A 21,793-nucleotide genomic window follows, 5' to 3' on the forward strand; every position below is an offset into this window, starting at 1 on the left:
CATCCCTAAACATGAACTCAGCACCCGCTTGTAAGACTCTAAGATAGTCATCCTCGTATGCAATGGAAAGCTCCCCAACCCTCCATTGACCAATTGCATCTTTATCGTCCTCCACTTTGCCCTTGGCAAACTCCATAAGCTTCAGAATTGACCCACCGGTCTCTTCCATCGTCACAGCGAACGCACCCAATTGTGCAGTTGACGAACGATAGGTGAGCAAGTACGATGGTCGAACGGGTGCGATGGGCGAGTTGGGTCTAGTGCGACGAAAACAAGCAATGTAGGTGCGGTGATAAAGTGATGCAAGAGTCACGGTAGTCGAGCAGGTCCAATGCGATGGCGATGAATGGTGCAAGAGAGGCAGTGGTCGAGTGGTGCAGGAGCGATAGTTGAGAGATACAAGTGTGACGGTGGCGAGCAGTGCAAGTGCGATGACGATCGAGCAGTGTAGGAGCGACGATGATAAAGCGAGTGCAATGGGCGAGTCGCGATAAGTAGATCGGAAAGAGGAGATGAAAATAAATAAGTTAAAGACAAGAAGTGGATTAAATCTAATAATTTAATAATAATAATATGTGTGATTTTTTTCTGTTTTCACCTTTATAAGTGTACGGATCTAATACTATTTTTTTTGAAGTATAGGGATCGAAGTGTTAACGAAGATTAAATGTTTCACAAACTTTTCCTAGTGGCATAAAGCCTCTCTCTCTCTCTCTCTCTCTCCTGTCTTTACACGCGCCATGTCAACTGTAGAAGCCGGCATTGTCATTGTAGCGGTGAGGTTGGAGTAGAAAGAGGGACGAGCAGATGGCGCCCAGAAGGGGCTCCCAGAACCGGCAGCGGCCTCCTACCCCGGACCCCGATGGCATGTTCCAGGGCATGGTCGTCTTCTTGGTCCCCAAGGGCGTCCAACCCCGAAGGCTTCAAGTATGGATTCCTCCTCCTCTCTCCTCTTCTTTGCGTTCTTTCCCTGCCCTTTTCTGTTTTTTGGTACTCGAGAACCGGGCAATGGCGCATCTATGATTTGGAATCTTGGAGCGCCGCGCCCGGTGGTCGTCTTTGCGGTCGATTCAGGACTTCAAGGCCCCCTACCCACTTTCTTGGCTTCGATGAATTGAATTGAAAGCGATATTTTTAGAACAATCTTTTGAAAGATCAAAGACTGCTAACAGAAGGGTCTTGATTCCTTTTGAGGCATCCTCAGTAGGGTGTTGACGAGGAAGTTGCTGGATTGGGTATTCTCTCTTGATTAATCATGAGGTTCTTGCTCTCTTGTGTTTCTCGATAAACCACAAACACTTTACAATTGGGTGAACAAAGGACTTATTTCGACCTACCTGGCTTCGATGAATTGAATTAAAAGCGTTATCTTAATGAGTATGTTGTTAACGGAAATCTCTTGTGTTTCAAGGGCTTCTTTCGACTTCTCGGCTTCGACGAATTCAATCAAAAGCGATATTTTCAGAACAATCCTTTGAAGTAGCAAAGACTACTAACAGAAGGGTCTTGATTTCTTTCGAGGCATCCTCAATAGGGTATTGATGAGTAAGTTGCTGGATTGGGTATTTTCTCATGGTACATCATGAGGATCTTGCTCTCTTGTGTTTCTTGATAAAGCAACAAGCACTTTACAATTGGGTAAAGAAGGCAATGCTTGGAGAACATGGTAATTTGGATGAAACAGCACCAAAAGACCTAAGAAAACCTGGCTGGTTGGTTGACTTTAGTGTACCCATCAGATGTCTTAAAATGATATAGTACACCTCTCCAAAATCCTTGGATACTTTTTGAGAAACTAAATCAGTTGTTCAATCCAATTTCAATCTGAGCCCTAATTCTTTGTGACCAATACTGATATATTTCTTTTTTGTCTTGCAACTTCAAAGAAGTGTGCAGTTGTGTTCATGGCAATTCTGCAAAATCCATAGTTCTTTGTAAGTTTCACCAGGCATTGATTTGATGCAATCATTAGGTATGGAAGCAGAAGCTAACCCAAATGGGAGCTGTGGTTGATGATAACCTCTCAAAGAGAGTTACTCATATTTTTGCAATGAACTCTAGTACACTTCTACAGCAAGTGAACCTGGAACGCTTGCATCGACATGGAGTGAGTTTCTTCTTTGTACTGGTTATTGTTCAGATGAACATCAAAGGTTCTTTCCTGATTTTGTTAATCATTTTGTTCTAGATTATTCAGATATTGGGATATAATATCATGTGAGTCTGTTCAATTTATGACATTGACAATACTATCTAGAAACAGCGACAAAATGAAGCAATGGACCTTTTCACCTATCATTTCTGGATATGGAGAAAGAACATGCAGTTGGTTGTGTTTATATTATGAAAAAAAAAAAGAATCTCAAAAGCATAAAAAGATCACATCATGACACATTCAGTTACTGAGATATATCCATACACAAATGTGGCTTGGTATAATCACATACATGGTTTATAGCAATGGGAGTGGACAGGAAGTTATAATAACAAAAAGTATGGACAAAAAAACAAAGAGAAACTTTTTACCTCATAAAATAAAAGCAGACAAATTTTCAGTTTTCTGCTCCATATAATTAGAAATCTAAAATAACTTAATTTCCTAGCATTTATTGGAATAGATGTATACTACCACACAAGGAAGTCCGTTGGACTGGTACAAATGGGCAATACGTGCCGGTTAGGGCCTGGACCAGTACATGGACAATGCCACGGTTGTCGTTCGCATCGTCGTTGCCGTTCGATGCCACCACTACCATTTGCCATTGCCTACCTCCTCAGAATTCTCCCTCATCTTCTCCTTTTCTTCTTCTTCCTCCTCCACTGCTTCTTCCTTCTCCTCTTCCTCCATCGCCTCTACCTTCTTCCTTCCTCTTCCTCCTTATTCCTTCTCCTCTTCCTCTATCGCCTCCTCTTCTTCCTTTTTCTTGCTTCCTCTTTCTTTTTCTTCCTCCTTCCTCCTCCACTATGGCCTTCCTCTTCTTCTTTTTTGACTTTGAAACACCAAAATGTCTGGTGTACCATGTGTTGGTGTCAACCATTACGTACCATTCCGACCAGCGATTGGTACAAGTTCGGTACACGAGACAACATTCTTTGCAACTACATACAATTCAGTCTGAGTTTGTTGGCATCCTTATTAGACATAAGGTGACCATTTATTAATTAAAATTTCAGTTAAAGTTTCATCTATGTTGTTTAAATAATTTTGATTCCAAATAAGTGGCATTTTTGGTAAATTCTATGAGGAATAATTTTTGTAGTATTATTAATACTTAGGATTCACGCTTTAATAATTCTTGTAGTATTATTAATATTTAGGACTCATGCTTTAATAATTCAATTAGATACCAGGGTGCATTTATATATTTATATTTATCTACTGACAGCATGCGATATGCATGTGAGATTACTGATGCTACAGCAATACAAGAAATACATTGAAGTAAAGCTCACATTAGAAATCACAATTTCAAACTACCATCAATCTTCATTTTTGAAGGAGTACAAAGCATTCAATTAGTCATAATTTTTTTTGGAGTCGAAATTCCATTTTTAAAGTATATGAAATAATTGGTAGAAGTAGAACAGTGCATTTGTTAACATGCTGACGACAAAATGATTCTGAATATCTTTGTTCTCCATCTGTTTGTATCTTTCCTTATTAGAGCTGTTATTATATATATACAACCATATGAAGGCTTGGTTGCCAATTGGCATCAGTCTTTGTTAGGTATTATGTTACTGACTTTATATATACTATCATGATAGTACAATTCTGATTTATTCAAATAATGTAATTCTGTGATATTTTATCATGATCACTGCATAATCTTTTTTTGTTTTGTTTTGTGGAGAAGAGGATCTGCTTGTTCTTTTATCATGATCTATGATATAAAATATTTCAGTATCATAATGTTATTCCATCAATTAGAAGTTTATCTACCTCTACTAGCTTTATACAGATTTATCAATGAGCATACTTTTTTCATGTTATATCTAGCATGTATTTGGAAAATGAAGATACATAATTGTTTGCACAGTGTTCCTTTTGCAATTTATTGTGTTTTATTAACCATTCACTTGATTGGCTTGATCTTTCTGTTCCAATAAGCAGACCTCAAAAATAAAAAAAAGAATAAATGCTTAACCAAACTAAGAGAAACTATCAAAGCATTACAACTTTCTTGCATTAGTTGATCATGATACTGTACAACTTTCTAGGATATCACAGTGCCAACTCGAGGATCATATCAGGGATTCTTTATATGATAGAAAGATTAGAATTCAAAATCCAATCATTGCTGCATTACTATATCTAATTTCTTTAATGGGAAGATACCAGAATTTTTGTTGATATACTGGTATTTTGGTCATGTCCTTGAACTCTTATGTTGGAAGTAATCGTGAATTCATCATGTTGTTTTCTTAACACAATTGATCCCTAGGAAAGATGTAGGTTCTGTATTTTCAATTTTTCTTTTATCAATTTTTGCTGGATACTGTCTACATACTGCTTTTAAAAATTATGAAATGCCTCTTTTGGCTTTTTGTATCTTGTATTGTAACTTAAATGGAAATTTATACTTAATTCATCATTAGCTATTCTAGAACATCTTATTTTCAAAATGCTGCTGCAGAGTTTACTTCATTATCAATGGTTAGAGAACTGTCTAAGATTAGGAGAAAAAATAGCTGAAGATCCATATGTGCTGAAGTTGCAAGGTGTTAATAGATCAGATAAGCACTCTGGCAAGATATCTCCTGAACCATCTGAAGCTAGATATCCTGATGATGAGCTGTCAAGCCACAAAAGGATCAAAGTTTCCTCTAAGGTTGTGGAAGGATCAAGCATGGAAGAAAATAGAGCCAAGAAAGCAGACTCAACGAGATCAGAAAATCAACACTCTGGCGTTCATGGTCAAGTTGAGGGTCCATCAACAGGCAACGACAGCTTACAAGATACCAAACTTGGGACTGATGCTTCTGGTGCACCAACAAACAAGGTGTTTACATTTGGGATTTTTTCATAGATCTTACTGTCATATGTTTTGAATTAACTTAAGAACAGAAACAGATCATAAGTTGGATCTTCTTCAAATCTTAATTTTGGATAAAACTAGAAGGGAGAAAACATTTACAGAGAAATGTGGTTTTTTTAACATTCCTAAGCTTCTTTCAAATTTTGTAGAAAGTAACACAACAAATTCATGCTAGTATCTTCCTTTCTGTTAAGCCAAGATGATCTTTATGTACCAACTCATGGCTGCTCCAGCCTAACTTTCATCATTGTGCCCTGACCATGCTTCCAAATTCCAGGTCTGCTTATGCAACTACACTGGTAGATATCAACTTAATTCCCACTGTGATTTTGACACCAGACTAGGCGACTTTCATCTTTTGATAATGTTTTTTTGGGGAAAATCATGGTTGTTTTCTTGCCAAAACATCTTCCATTTCACCAATGTAATTATTCAGCTGCCACTATTGTTCTTGCTGTACCACCTTGCTATTTCATATTGCATATGTTCTTAATACCAACTTTACCGATGTGGCCCTTGTTTGGCCACTGAATTTAGATCTACAGTCAGTATAGCCTCCTGTATTGTGGCCCTCTCTGCTACCAACTTAAACAGTTATTCATTATTGTCTTTGGAATATCTCTTTTGCAAAATATTCTTTAATTTTATTCTTGGCAATTATCGACAAAATTCTCCAACAGTGTCACATGTTTTTTTTCTTCTGATTTTGATGAAATAAAAATCATCATTTGTCGCAATGAAATTGTTGAGGCAGATCTCAGCATTTTTTATGTTGCTTGTTTGTTCTTTTTGTGGAGACTTATGGAGGATTTCTGCATATCCTAAGGGTCATATCTTGTGTGTTATCAGGCTGATGTGTCTCAGTCACAATCTCCATACAACCCACCAGATCTGAACAGGAACATTACTGAAATATTTGGAAAACTGATCAACATTTACAGAGGTACAGAGGAAGAGTGTCTGAAATTACACAATTCCTCTCAGTCCTGACACTCCTAATGATTGTTTCTCTGCAGCATTAGGAGATGAAAGGAGGTCATTCAGCTACTACAAGGCCATTCCTATTATTGAGAAGTTGCCTTTTAGAATTGAAAGTGTTGATCAGGTCAAAAATCTTCCTACAATTGGGAAGTCATTGCAGGACCATGTAAGCAAATTCTTTCAAGTGCCAAGTAAATTTGTTCAGTATCCATTTGCTTTGTGGGTATGAAGACAATCATGTATTTCTTTTCCAAGGTGATATTCCATACTATTTGTTAGTTCTGCAGGAACAAGTCCACCTTACGTATTTCCCTATATTGATCTTGTAATTTTTTCTTTCAACGAAATTATTTCATGTATACAATTTGGTTCTCAACCTTTTTGCGACAATACAAAATGCTGTGATAAAGGACTAGTTGAAGAATTTGCTAGGATGAGTTTTTCATGGATTTTATAAGGTTTGTCACAATAATTAACACAATATAAGGTGATATGGGTGAAGAAATATTTCCTTATTTTTATGGAAAGAGTTCCCTTGTCATCATATTGTACTTTATATGACCTACCATTCTCTAAGGTGTAGAGTTACATTTCATTTTATCATTTTGAAACACTAACGTGAAGCACCAGTAACCCCACATTCCCATATTTTATGACTTTAAATAATTCTGTAAAAAAGACAGTCTAATATTTTATGGAAATTTACATGCTAATTTTTGTGATAACCCTTTCCTAGGAACCAGGAAGTACACTCATATCTGTTCTCTTGAGAAGTATTTCTAAGCTGTTGGTTTAGGGTGAATATTACAGTACAATCATCATTGGACAAGAGAAGCTATTATTTTATGCATTTACATGATTCTGATAAACTGGGAGATAATATGATTACCATCCACTAATCACTAGTGCTAGACACAAATAACATACATGAGTGGTTACTTACCTGTTTATGCCACTTTGTCCATGATCTTATGTCATGGCCGTTAGCATTAGACTGGTACCGTTGTTACTTGTCTATCCAGGGAGTCAATGGTTTGATTTTTCTTTAAAAACACTATTTAAAATTATGGTTAGTAAATGTCTCCAACTTTTGTTTTATGAATTTCTAGTTATTCCTTTCTTCTGAATTCATCTACTTCTAAGTGGAATATTATAAAAAGGATGACATTTATCTTGACCTATGCTTATTGTTTATTAATTTAATCAATTACAAAACAATAACAGTAACACTTAGTGTACAACATGCGCTACCATGGAACTTAATATTTGACCTTTGCATTGGTTTCTGACTGTTAGCAATTTTGGAAAGTTTATAGTTATCATTTTCGTTGATTGCACACCCACAGAGGTTCTGTACTTTCCAAGTTTCCAGACAGTCTTTTATACATTTCCACAACCAAATAAAAAAATATTCATTGGTGATTGAATAATTTATTCTGAGTGGCACTGATGTGCTTTTATATTGCCTCCCTTATGAAGAGGCCTTGCCCTGAAAAGTGAAAAGGAAAAAGGGAAAAAGATACTAGTTCTGTTAATACCAAAAATTTTGTTATTGTACCTGTGTTAAGGACAGTTTCATATATGATTAGTCGGTTGCCATAAAATTTTCTGTTTCCTTCTATTTATTTATTTGTAACTTCATGCTTGGCTCAAGATGAATAATTGTGGTTTGCAGATTCATGAAATAATGACTACTGGAAAGTTATCTAAATTGGAGCACTTTGAGAATGATGACAAGGTAATGATATGCTCCTAACTTCAATATTAATTTTAACATTCCATGTATACTTGCTTTGATAACAACTAGTTTGCCACTGGAAGGTTAATTTACATTAGCATATGTTGGAACTTAATACATACTTTTTATTTGGAGGTTGGCACAAAGCATGAGGCTCCTACCAAGGCGGGGTCTGAGGATTTGAGCAGATAGGCTTTGTTTTAACCTCGAACCTATTAATCCATTGATTGTAAAGGAGCAATCTTTAAGGCTAGTCCTTGAATAAACTACCCTATCTTCTGCATTATAAAACTCCGTAGACCATTTTAATCTCTAGATTCATTTAGCTAAATTTGGAAAACAAGTCTTGTTTTCTTATTATAGCAGATCAAGTGAAACTTATTGTCAAAACATAAATCTTAGTGTAACTTGTGTATCTTTGTAATCTAGTGCAAGTGCTAGAGGTTCGTGTAATATTTCAAGTAAAAATTTTGGCACCAAGGACTATGAGAGATAACGACACGAGGTGCTCCTGAATATTAAAATTTTTAAAAATATATTATGATTATAAATATGATCACAAAAATAAAAATGACACATTAGATTGCAATCCTATAAAGTATCAAATTATATTATCCAAATCTAATAATAAAAATGTCAAAACAAAATAAGACTAACATTAAATTCAATGATCATCATAATCAAGTAAATCAGCTTCATCATTTTCAAACTTATCATCATTTTCCTCTTTCTCATCAGTTGATTTATATTTCTTTTGTTAATCTTCATCAATATAGTTTTTTTCCTTTCAACAATGGTTGGTGGTGAACTTAGGCTTTTGTACTCATCTTTGTCTTTGTGAGTTACCTTATGCATATTCTTATTTTTCCAATACCTAAAGCTCTTGTTGCATCTCCCTAGGTCAAATTATTATATTTAAATATAAGCTCATCTTTGGCATTTTGCTAGTTAGCATCAATTTCTCTCCAATAACCATTCATTTGAATCATCAATATCTTGTAATGGGATTGGATCAATAATATATTGCAAATTATAACGAGTCTTTAGTGCTTGATTATATTTTATATAGACTTGAGCATGTAATCGTTGATGCCCCAATTGATTTATCTTTTTATATGAATCTGTCATGTTATAAAATTAAATATATATTAATAAATCTATTTAAAAAAGAATAGATTAGTTGAAACTAAAATATTCTTATATAGCTACATTCTCAAAGATACCCTAATTTCATTTAACCAAATAAGCTTCACCATTCAGTTGTAAATTTTAATTTCATTATTAATAATAACACACTATATGTATTTATATGATGTTAATTATATGAAGTTATATTTGGGAATTTAGTTGTCTTCGTTCAAACTATCATATTAATTCCTTAGGATTCTTATATAAAGATAATATGTTGCTAATCTTATCTTAAACTTTAGTGCTTAGAACTAATCTTGTAATGTGCTGATATAACCCATATATAATTTCTACATAAAACTCAGTAGTGGAGTTTTTATAAAAGAATTTTGGGTCTAAATAGTGTCTTGCTACATGTAGTGGATTATGAAGTTGACATTCCCATCTTTTGTCTATGATTGTAAATATATCCTTGTGCTTTTCTTTATTTCTACCAAAAGAATTTTGAATCGTTTCCTTAGCTCTATACATTGTTTCATAAATATATCTCATTCTTTTCATTATCTGCAAGCCGAAAAACTCGAACAAGAGGGCTCGTTACTTGTAATGTATAGACCGTGATTCCAAAAGGATGACATTAATATAATATCGTTGGCCCTGTTGCCTTTTGTATCTTTTGCTCATTTACTTATTACCCATTTCTCTGAGGTAAAAATAATTATAAGGTTATGCTTTTGTCAATGCACATTTTGTAATGTTAGAAATGAAGTAGTAAATTGCATGAGACTATGCCTCACCAATTCTTTGTTGCTTGTAAATTCTCTCATCATATTTAAAACCCCAATATGATTATATAGAAGTTCAATGACAAAAATCTCCTTTTCTAAGGTCTTCATTATGTCTGTAATATTTTCAATATTCTCCAACATTAGATCAATGCAATGTGCTGTGCATGGTTTCTAATTTCGAATGATACCGCCTGGTACGCAGGGTTTTTAATTTTGAATGATACCACCCGTATCGGGTGGTACGTACCGAGCGGTACGTACCAGTCCACCAGCAGATCGGTACGCGGACCGCCCACTGCTGGGCGATACCGTGGATTGGGGCTGTTCCCGCCCCGTTACCACTTGAAATTGGTCGGTGACGGTCAATTTTGACCGTCGCCGTCCACTACCGAGTGGTATTAGCCGAGGGAGAAGGAAAAAGAGAGAGAAGAAGAGGGAGAAGGAAAGGGAGAACTTGGAGATCTGGCGTTGCTCTCCCTCAACGATCTTGATTCGTCGCCGTCGTCCCTCGCCGGACGCTACAAATGAGATGTCGCCTCCTCCTCGTCTTAGGCGATGAAGCCTCGACGTCGTCGGCGACTTCTCCTAATCTATGAGGGGAGAAGAAGCCTCGGCGTGGGGAGAAGAAACTTTGGTGACGTCGTCGAGGCTTCACGGGGAGACCTCGGTGTCGTCGACGACTTCTTCTAATCTATACGGGGAGAAGAAGCCTCGGTGTGGGGAGAAGAAACGATGCCACGTCGCCTCGACGGTGTCGCCGTTTTTTTTTTTAACCTTTATTTTTTAATTTTTTCATTATATATATATATATATATATATATATATATATATATATATATATATATATATATATACGCCAGATCATACATCTCGGTATACTCATACCATATCATACTGAGTTGAACTCGATACTTCGGTATGGTACGAAATTACGAACCTTGGTAGTGTGTACGGAGTCTAATACAAGTGCTGTCTTTTTACTTGGAGTAATTTACCTAAGAAAGAGGATAATAATATTGATAATACATAAGAGTCACATAGTTGCTTTCGTTCAAATAGGCGACATAGAGTAATTAAAAGTTTTTAAACATTCAAAAGCTAAATCTTACTTCTTAAAACATGTTGCTTCCATTGTTAGTTATAATTTGAACAACTTTTTGTTCTCCAATTTCTTCTACAAACTTGTTAAACAACTCAAATGTCGGTTCTCCATATTTCATAAAAGAATATGCATCTATTGACTTCACATACATGGTTCCCAAAAAATAGTTGATCATAATTAATTATAGTTGTTTCATCTCTCTTATTAATCCAGAAATATGACATAATAGAGTAATCATGCTTTGCCCATGTTTCCTTATGACCCTTCAATAAATCATTTGCGTACTTCAACTATTTTTTAGTAATAAAACTCTTAACTCATGATAACTTAGAGGTTTTAATTTAGGACCATATCTTCCAATAGCTTTAATCATATGCTTAAAATTGTCTAAATGAGAAGCATTAATGTGAAATGCGAGCAATGTGTTGAATCATTCTTGCCCTTATTTTTTTATCACAAGCATCATTTATACCTGTTTATCTTAGTTTTGCTTTTTCTGACCTTTTATAGCTTTTTTTTATTCTTGAAACATATACAAGTCCATTGGTCCCCTTTTTTTTGTTGTTGAAGTTTTAGCCTTTTTAGCAATCACAATTTCTTTTCCTTTTCTTCCGGATACTCTTTTCCCACCGGCATTGGCATTTTTTAAATGACCTTCCTCTTCATTATCATCTCTAATATATAGAATATCATTATCCTTTTTGGTAAAATCAAGGTTCGTCGTACCATGGTGTATCGCTTGATACTGGCTGTACGTACCAATCCAATAGAGGATCGGTATGGGCACTACATACTAATTTGTTAATACACCCCACTGTACCATGTGTTGGTACGTACCGTATCGATGGCTGATCGGTACACCGGTACAGACTGTTAAGGCGAACCATGGGTAAAATCCCATAAGATTCGTTCTTTTTGTACCTTTTTATCATTTATATAAGCCAGTAACTCTTTTTATATATCAGGTGGACACTTTTTGCATTGTGATGCATTCTTGAAGTTCCCTACATGATTTACTTTGCATGAAAAATGTTGCCTTTAGTAGTTTTTTTGCAAAAAATACAAGTCACAACATTAGGATCTTTAGGATCATTTAGATAGTTGCATTTTCAATTGGGATCCTTTCTCGAGTTTTTTGCCGATGATTCTTCTTAATTACTCTCTACACTTGTTATTATTTCCTGAAATATAAAAAGGATCAGACATTGAAGGCGAAATACAATGTTAATAACAACAGATCATGTAGTATGTTGCAAGCCTACAACTATAAGGTGTTGTTTGCCCTAATAGGGTGCTTAAATCAAGTTCATTTCCATCTATTAGGGTAATAGAAATTCCCAAAAGGGTGTTGTTTTGCAAGAAATAAGAGTAGATATCGAAGGTGCGATGTTTGTATCTTCCATTATACTGTTATGTTCTAACTCTTGATAGTGTACCCACCTCAAGGTGCAGGAAATTTAACAAAGTTCAAGAAATAAAAATAGGAAATAGGAGATCCTTAGAGGTGCAGGAAATAGGAGATCTTTTGACAAAGTTGTTGTTGTTACCTATAAATTGAGAAAGAGGAGGAGATGGAGTATTGACCAATTGGTGAAAGGCTGTGGAGTATGGCACCGAGGAAGGCAGCAGCAAACAGAACGAAGGTGGCAATCGACAGAGGTAGTGGTTAGGGTGGAGGAAGGTGGTAACCAACGGCAGAACGAAGCTGGTCGATGACGTAAGCTCACACAGTAGAGAAATGAAGCTATAGACGACAACATAGGGCAGAGGAGGCTCACGCCAGGGTTTATTCCATTGGGTTCCTTTCACTAGGTCGGGCGTGGTGTTACGAACGGTCGTCGTGCACCTGCAACAACTTCGTTCAACGAACCGTTCGTCACTTTTGCATGCTTGTACAGATACATGACAACATGTTTTACCTTGGTTTTGTGTGTTTTTGCTTGAAAAATATAAGCAACGATAGTTCACGGCGCTGTAGTGCGATCGCTCGCCGCGTCGGACCAAACTGTCACAAAATGGCTCTATTTTTGACTTCGATTTTTGTCAACGATAACATATTTTGTTTTTTTAATATTCTATTCTCCTTTGAATTTTACTACTTTTTGCCTTTATATTTTGTGATCTCAATCCTTGTTGTCTTGAAGGTTCGGACAGTAAACCTTTTTGGTGAAATTTGGGGTGTTGGTCCTGCCACTGCTCTTAAATTATATGAAAAAGGTCACCGTAACCTTGATGATTTAAAACATGATGACTCATTGACAGCTGCTCAGAAGATAGGTCTGAAGTACTTCGATGATATAAAGACAAGAATTCCACGACATGAGGTGCAAAATATGGCCTTCTATTTTGTTTCTTTTCATTTCTATAATCTTTGACTTAACTTTTTTTTTCTTAAAATCGAGGTTAAAGATATGGAGATGCTTTTACAAAATGCTGGTCAGGAGGTTTTGCCTGGGGTGAGTATACTTGAAAATATCTAATTTGTACTGATTTGTGTATATATATTATATACGTGAAAAAGAATATATGTTTTTCAGAAAACTGTTGTTCTTCCATATTGTTGAAGCATTTGTTTTCAATTGTCCGTACTGGAGCTTCTGATACATATAAAAATTCTTAATTGTTTTTGGCCATTTGCATGTATTTTTAAAGATTCTTGGCATACTGAATCTGGATGAAGAAAAACCTTTAAGGTAGCTGTAAATTACTTATATAAACTCGCTTAAATATATCCTGATAAGTGCAATTGAGACAAATAATGAAGGAAAGGGGATACTTGTTGCTTATTATTAGGACCAGATTGATCTCAAGGAGACTAAATAGATGAAACAAAAAAGAGAGCATAAGGGGTTTAGAATTGGGGCAGCATATCCTTCCTGAAAAACAGAATATGATTTTGTTCCTATGAACTTAGAACACCCCCCTAAGGTAGAAAAGAAGGCTAGAAAACTTTCAGCTTTTTAGCTTGGGATAGTAGGCCAGTGAAGTTTCCAAAACACTTTTTGGCAGACCTGCATTGAGAAACATGCTTCGTGTTTAGATTCATGGCTTGAATATGTCAATCTGGTTTTTTTGGAAGGCCTATCAGGCACTTCTATACAATTCTTTCTTAGTATTAAAAGGGACTTGTAATTGCATACGCAAGTTGGTATTTGGTAAAAGTATATGATTCATAAGAATTTTGTAACAAGTTATGAATTTTTGTTGCAAAATAAATAAATAAATAAATAAAATATTTTCTTTCATTAAATGACAGCTATTTCTTCATCGGAAATAAACTGTGATTATCTACTTCAGTTGAATTCTCCTTACCTTGATGTAATCCTCTAATTTAAAGTTCTAGATTCTGTTCATGCATCATTTCAGTGAAGCATTTTGGTCTTCAAGGTACTCGTTGTATGTGGAGGATCATATAGACGTGGAAAAGCTTCTTGTGGGGACCTGGACATTGTAATTACTCATCCTGATGGGGAAAGGTAACACATGTATCTTGACATATTTATCCTGCATATTTATATTCTGGACATGTTCAGCCTGGAAATTTTCATTCAGATCGAATAAGAGGCATGTGTAGGACCATGAGCTGGTTCATTACTGAATCCTAGATTTACCATTATATTTTTTCAGAGGCTCAAGTTTCATGTCCCATGGATGTTTGTTCTCTGTCTTGTAGGTTTAGGTGTATTGATAAACTTAATCTCATACTCCTCTCAAAATGGTGATAAATTTATCTGTTGGATTATCTTTTCAGATTCCATTTTACATTTTTTATTTTTTTAAAATTTTGCCATTTTGATTAAAATGTCCTGTAAATATAGTTGGTGCCATCATTCTGATTCATTATGTGATACAATGCAATTGTCTTGCATAATATTTTGTCCATGAAGGGTGTTCTGTTGATTTTTGCACCTGCAGCACCATTATGGTCATTTACTGGATGTAGTGCACAAGTAGTGACATGACTTTTACCCAGTGGAGTATTTATTGTTGATTTTTTAAGCAAAGATATTGCTATTAATTTTTTTTATGTCATGTATTTCATTTCTCTAGTATATATCCAGTACATGACATGTTTCTAGTCATACATTTTCCTGCCTGGTAGCTAAAATTGCCAATTTAAAATCTGTTACTCATGAAGATGGCAAGTAGCATGCACCATACAGTATTGAATGTTTTGTTTGTCATCCGTTTGAAACAAGTTGTAATATTTTATATAAATATACCAACTTTGAAATTTTAGTCCTTTGTTCCATTGCATTTGCACTCTATTTTTAGGTGTGTTTACTATACTTATATGACATATTGTTGACATTTCAGTTTGTAAGGAATTGAAAGAATCATTTCTTGTCGCTACACTGAAAGTACAATCATCAGACCCTTATATGCCAATCTTAGTCTTGCTCACTTTTGATATCGGATTAATCGGGGGTGTTACAATCTCTCCCACTCAAGGGCTTGACGTCCTCGTTAAGGCTCAGCATAACTCAGATCAAACCCTAGTATAATACATGTGAGGCGTAGCCCAGTAGTGGCTCCAAGTCCTCTGACTATATCTACGGGTAGCCCTTTCCTACTCGACCATGCCCAAATACTAGGTCAGCTCTGATACCAAATGTCATGACCCAGGCAGGCTAGGATAACTAGCCTATCAATTTTATTTGGTCCAAACCACTGACCAAAATACTTAAGCTAAAGTTGATAATATTAGTAATACACTCATCAGACCCTTATAAACCAATATTAGTCTTGCCCATTTTCGATGTGGGACTAATCAGGGGTGTTACAACAACTACAAGAATCACAAAAACAATTACAACAAGGATATGACAACCAGTGTCTGCCATACCACATCGTGCCGCCCGGTACGGGCGGTACGTACCGGTCCGACAGGCCAACGGTACACGGACCGCCCGGTACCGGTCCGCACTGTAGCAGTGCTACAGTGCTCGGTACACCTAGGTGTACCGCTCGGTACACCGTACCGTACCGGTACCGAGCCCAGGTCGAAATACCGGTACGGTACGGTATTGCGAACCTTGATGACAACAACATAATATCTATGACATCTATGGGCCATAACTCCATACTATTTGGTGTTGGCTATTTAGATTCTTTTTTCTGTCATTGAGCTTTATTGATAGCCACATCACTAATCAAACTAAGTCATGTATTATACATTAACAATGGTCTTTTTATTCAAAAAATGAAAATCTTTTCATTCTTTTTTAGCTGAACTTTAAGTGAGACGGTTTAACATGGCCACAATTTTCTTTTTTTTTTCAGTCATAAAGGATTCTTACCCAGGTATGTTCAATATTTGAAGGACATTAACTTTTTAAGAGAAGACTTGGTATTTAGCACTCATAGCACTGAGGTAAGTGTTTAGCTTAGTTGCCTTATTTTCTACTCCATTTATCCCATCTTTTCTTTTATTTGACAGTGTTCTATCTGCTTGGGTCTGTAATTTATATGATAGATAGTAAAGTTGCATAGTGGTTACTTTAAGTTTAAGGTCTGTAATTTCTGCTTGGGTGCAAGCACAAAGAGTATAGCAATAAAACTTTGATTAAATATAATATCTTTGAGAGTTAAAATAATACAAACCTTTACCTTGATTTCTTGCTTCTACTGGTCATATATATAGAACATTTTTTTCATAGGTTTAATGCTCTAAGTGCTGTTGACACATCTGTTTTGAACACGAATCTGGTGCTTCATCATCTATGTTGCCATATCTTTTATTCACTTGCAAAGTACAACATTATCTTTCCTTGGTAAAAGGTTTATTTCCAATTTAATAAGGTTAAGTTTTTGTGATGAATGACCATCACATACAGACACTTCAAAATGACTATGCTTAGAATTTAGCTTTTGCAGATGCACCCTCTTTATCCCCCACTATATGTTTGATACTGGGATAAATTAGCTGAAACTAAGCAACTTTAAAAGATCTTGTACTGGGGACCTCAGGTGGGTTTTCTGGCAGTAGTTTCTAGAGCTACCAGAATGTGATCAAATGAACAATTTGGTAAGGCCAGTAAAACTGATGATGGGTTATTGAATGCTCAATCCAATGACATCAAGAATCTATCATGTTCACATGAGGGGAATTGTCTCACGTTACTTCAACTATATTCACAACCAGATAAAGGTAGGCAAAGGAGATCTTTTTTAAACAAAATTTTTGATGTCTTGGCTTGCTCTAAGATTATATTTCTGGGGATATTTTCTGTTGAGAATCTTATTGTTTATAATTACGACTGATTGCCTATGGCTGGTCATTCCACTTATCATCCATTTTTTTGTTTATAATTTCTTCAATTCTTTCAACATTACTTTCTAGTTTCTTCATCCTTGCGTTGTGATCCATAAAGAACTGAGAATCAGCAAAAGTCATCATGCTTTGAGTATAATACATAGCTCAAAAAAAAGCTAACTATCTGGCTTGCTTGATGCAAAAATAAGCTTGAATCCTGCAGTGGTCAACCCCCCTGAAGATCCATTAGCTGATTTAGACACCTGGTCAATTTTGGCTATTATCTTCATATTTGTTATCCATTTACTGCTTTGAATAACCAATCATTTCTTCTGGGCTATTATCTTCATTTTGTTCCAAGTTAAGACAACATATGCAATGCTACTATTGTAAGTTGTCTATAACAAATATAAAAGAAATCAGCCTAGTGCCGCTTATTTAACTGTGCTAAATATCTTATGTTATGGCACAATCTGTGGATTAAAAGTTGCTGGGAACTGTATTTTTTAATGATATATGTACACTTATTTTGATGCAATTATGAAGATGTTTCTCCTTGAACATAACATGGAATGGCTTGTACTCCACTTGATTTGTGGTTTCAGTTAGCTCTGAATGGATGGTATATTAAAGGATAACATGTTTGATAGTTGATACAATGATTGTTTAGTTTGGGTCACACTGGAATGTGACTTAATAAGTATGATTCATTGTGACATATTATCTCTTATAATGTTAATAACTACATTATTTAAGGTCAGCTCTGATTTCTAAGCCACGTAATGCTGCATTGACACTCTCTTAATCTACCTTTTGTTGTTTTCAAAGTATTGCAGGATCTGTTTATTCATCATTTAACTCGAACTAATATGCAGGGTACTGATTCAGGGGTAGACACATATTTTGGTCTTTGCACATATCCTGGTAGAGAATTGCGACATCGGATTGATTTGAAGGTAAAGTTGCAAAAGTTTCTAATGAAGAAAGATGAGCTATATTTGTCATTCTTTCCACATATTATGACGTCGACATTATTATCCAAGCCGTTTTGAGGAATTACATGATCGATCACTGTAGATAAAGATTTAAATATTTTTATTTTAACAAAGAATATGATTTTTTATATAATTCAAAGTGGCAAAAGATCCATCTAGTTGACCGTAAATCAAGGTTCATCATACCGTGGCGTGCTGCTTAGTACGGGTGTTATGTACCAGTCCAACAAGGGACTGGTATAGGCAATATATACTGGTATGTTTGTTTGTCCCATCATACTATATGTTGGTATGTCAGTACGGCTCAGTACGTATTGTACCGACAGTCGGTCAGTATATCGGTATGAACTAGTAAGGCGAACCATGCCCTAAACAGTTGGAACTTTATGGCTTTGTTGTTGTTGTTATTGGTTTGTATTGGAGGCCTAATAATCCTATGTATGTTAGGTAAATTGCTAGCTAGGTAAATTAAGACTAAAACAGAACTTGTTGTAAAGGCTGTGCTAGTTGGAGTATATCTACTTATGCTGATAGATACCATGAGATTTTAAGATCCTTAATGGAGACCAGAAAAAAGTGTAAAGAAGAATGTGGACAATTGAAATTTAAATTATCAGCAAAGATACACAATATAGGGAACCAGGGAGTAACTTCAACAAGAAATATTGGCAAAGATGAACAAATTCAATATTGTTGAGAGCAGTGAAAAGTTACTTCCAATCCATCATCTTATTAGCTAAGTGTGATAAAATCATCATAGCAACACAGTGAACTACTGTTACCAACAGTGTGTAACTTGTGACTTCCATTTTACATGGTGGATCTTCATTTTATGGAGATTTTCAGAATTGGTTCTTCATGCTTGAATCACCATCTAATATTAAATCTTCACATTCTAGATATTTGGCATTGAAGAAACTCAAAGTTAGTTCTGCTGGTTTCTCAATGTGTTCAATTATCTTAACAGTTTGTTGTTGTCGATGCTTTTGCTGATCATGAGTTATGAATTGTTTACAATAACAAGCCATAATACCCTAACAAAGGTTTTCAGTCTTGAGTTACCAGTACCGATCATTGAGAGGGAGGGAGAACAGGTACCTGATATTAAACTGCAGTAGTCTCCATCCTTAAGAGTTGAGAACAGGAAGCTTTGGTGATGGAATAGGACAGTAAATGACTAACAAGAAGATTTGCCTCAAAAAAGAGTCGAAGAATAGAAGATAGCATGTATACAATCTCCATCAAGGAGAATGTTTCATCCTAGGTAGGTGAAGTCTACTTCGCTTTCTGTTGGCCACCAAATTATTAATCCCCCAAACAAAGTACTCAGATTCTAGATGGCTCCAATTTTACATTTCAAAATGACTATTTGGACGGACTTCTATCAAAAGCAAGTTTCCTATATCACATGATTGTGGACTCTCAATTTGTCAATTCCCAAAGCAAGTTTGCAAGTTTCCTATAGATCTGAAAGATAGACACTTGTATTGTGTCTTATAAAGCCTATTTGTATTCATGAGCTAACTAAGTTTGAATATACTTTGTGTTTGCAGGTGTATCCAAAGGATCGATATGCTTTTGGACTAATAGCATGGACTGGAAATGATGTACTAAATAGGCGGTAAGTATCTAATCTTTTTATGAACTGGAATAGTATAGTTTATTGATCTTCCATAGAACATGAATTGATAATTCTCAAAACTAGACTTTTGAATTCTTGAAACTAGAAATATTGTGTTTTTGACCTTTGGTGTACATTGCTCATGCACTGCTATAGAACAATAAAAAAAATTTAATTTATCAAAAGTCTAGATGTCCTGTTTACGTGTACCTGAATGTTGTCTTATCTAAATATAAAGCATGTAGTCACTCGTGAATATTAATTTTTTTAAAAATATATAATTAAGGAGAAATATGATCACTAAAATAAAAAGGAGACAATACGAGTTTCATATTATTTTATATTCCAAATATCACCGTTAAACAATCAAATTAGATTTGTTTAAAATTCCAAAGTACTATGTTGTCCAAATCTAATAACAAAAATGAGAAAATAAAACAAAAATAAAATTAACATCAATCATCATCAAATTCCACTTCATCATCCTTAACATTCATAATTTTGTCATCATCTTCCTTTTCGACTCATTTGTATCTCTCAAGCTCCTCTTAGGTGATGAACTTAAAGCATTTGCTCTCATCTTTGGTTTTGTGAGATGTCTTGTTTATGTTCTTACTTCCCCAACACCCAAAGCTCTTGCTACATGTCCCTATATCAAACTGTAATAATAAAAAACAATGTTCATTTGAATTATGGATATCATATAACGAAATCAGATCAATGCTATCCCATAAATTACAATGGGTCTGGAGTGCTTGATATATGTTATATATAGATAAGATTATGTAGTAGTTGAAGCTCTAACCGATACTTTATATATAGATAAGATGATGTGCTTGATCAATGCTATCCCCAAGTTCTTTTTGCCCCTTTGTTTAACATGTATTCGTAAGTATTTCCATTTATTTCTTTTGAATACATAATTGAGGCAGTGCATCTTCCTGCAAACAAAAGGGTGACGCCCTTTACAGTGCATGTTCATTTTGTATATTGAACATGATGTGATGTATTTGGATTTCATATCTGTCCTGCCTTGGGATTTAGAGATCTCAAAACAAATGGCACGAGGCATGATTTTTTTTTTTTTCTTTCTGAAATGATTGCTTTTGCTTTGCAAGTTCAAATGGTGAAAATGGTAACATAACCAAGTCACCGAAAAGAAGTTAAGTTTCTTTCTATTTGTCTATCGGGATTCAATTTCTTCTTTGGCGGATATTCATAGGTTGGGAAGAGTTCTTTTTCCTGCTTGTAGGATTTGTGTTTTTCATCGAAAACATATATTATTGTTGAACAACACATGCTGCAGGTTGAGATTGTTAGCAGAATCCAAGGGATACAGGCTCGACGACACGGGACTGTACTTGGCCACCCAGGGTTCTCCTGGAAAGAGAGTAAGTAAACGTAGCTGCTTTCTCATGAGAAGCAAAACCATGTGTGTTTCTAGATTAATTATTATTATTTCGTTATATAAACTGCTACACGGATTCGAACATGAGACCTACGTCTATATAACAATATACTAACCATGAGGAAGTCTCAACAGCAATAAAAGCTGCACAATTTGGCATGCATGACCCAAATTCCTTTCTTGCTTTGCAGGGGACCAAATCCAGCACCAGAGTAAGCTGTTACACGGAGAAGGAGGTGTTTGATGTACTTGGGTTCCCTTGGCCGGAACCTCATGAGAGGAATATGTGACTTCACTTGCTTGAACCCTTTTGTGTACATGTCTACCGTCTTTCTTGGGTATCTTTTCCTTTTTGACTTTGTTTCATATGTGCAGTTGTAAAAGCTAGAAAGAAACGAAGATGCGATGGGGTTTTGTCACAGCCATTATCCACGTTTTTCGTTGATTGTTTCATTTGAAGGTGTGGTGAACTTAACATATTTGCTCTTCTAATATTACGGATATATTAATATATAGCCCATCAGATATTTAAATATTTCATGCATGCTATTCCTGTCAAGTGTTCATCAAACAAATCCAGGTTCATGGCTATTAACTACGGTTGTTGGTGAGCTTTAAATATATTGAAAATTAAAGTGCTTTAAATAATTTTTAGTATTTTTATCAAAAATATGAAGGGTAAATTTTTGAAAAAAGCTCTTACATTCGAGGAATTTTCGTAGAACGCTCTTGGTCGT

The 21,793-nt window shown here is 35.4% G+C and overlaps 1 protein-coding gene across 4 annotated transcripts; it reads left to right on the forward strand.

The window, feature by feature from the left end:
- The first annotated feature begins 713 nt into the window (after positions 1-713).
- On the forward strand, positions 714-21,600 carry LOC135619764 (DNA polymerase lambda-like). Of its 4 annotated transcripts, XM_065122098.1 has the most exons (16): positions 790-927; positions 1,412-1,545; positions 1,973-2,107; positions 4,638-5,003; positions 5,889-5,982; positions 6,056-6,186; positions 7,696-7,758; positions 12,921-13,100; positions 13,179-13,232; positions 14,164-14,252; positions 16,060-16,150; positions 17,908-17,988; positions 19,581-19,648; positions 20,955-21,039; positions 21,248-21,342; positions 21,432-21,600. In XM_065122098.1, the coding sequence occupies exons 3-16, from the start codon at positions 1,997-1,999 to the stop codon at positions 21,442-21,444; spliced, it is 1,521 nt and encodes a 506-aa protein (XP_064978170.1). In that variant the 5' UTR covers positions 790-927; positions 1,412-1,545; positions 1,973-1,996; the 3' UTR covers positions 21,445-21,600. The 4 variants fall into 4 exon arrangements, with proteins under 4 accessions (XP_064978152.1, XP_064978161.1, XP_064978143.1 ...); XM_065122080.1 differs by lacking the exon at positions 1,412-1,545 and having other exon boundaries at positions 714-927; positions 4,716-5,003; XM_065122071.1 differs by lacking the exon at positions 1,412-1,545 and having other exon boundaries at positions 715-927.
- The last annotated feature ends 193 nt before the right edge of the window (positions 21,601-21,793 follow it).

This window comes from Musa acuminata, chromosome BXJ1-3 (genome assembly GCF_036884655.1).
Source record: "Musa acuminata AAA Group cultivar baxijiao chromosome BXJ1-3, Cavendish_Baxijiao_AAA, whole genome shotgun sequence".
In the NCBI taxonomy this organism is placed as follows: domain Eukaryota; kingdom Viridiplantae; phylum Streptophyta; class Magnoliopsida; order Zingiberales; family Musaceae; genus Musa; species Musa acuminata.

Excerpts from the sequence above, each read along its gene's own strand:
- LOC135619764 (XM_065122071.1), top strand. The coding sequence starts at position 808 with ATGGCGCCCAGAAGGGGCTCCCAGAACCGGCAGCGGCCTCCTACCCCG. Across the intron at positions 6,187-7,695 it reads GGAAGTCATTGCAGGACCAT|ATTCATGAAATAATGACTAC; the intron begins GTAAGCAAATTC and ends TGTGGTTTGCAG. Across the intron at positions 14,253-16,059 it reads ACTCATCCTGATGGGGAAAG|TCATAAAGGATTCTTACCCA; the intron begins GTAACACATGTA and ends TTTTTTTTTCAG.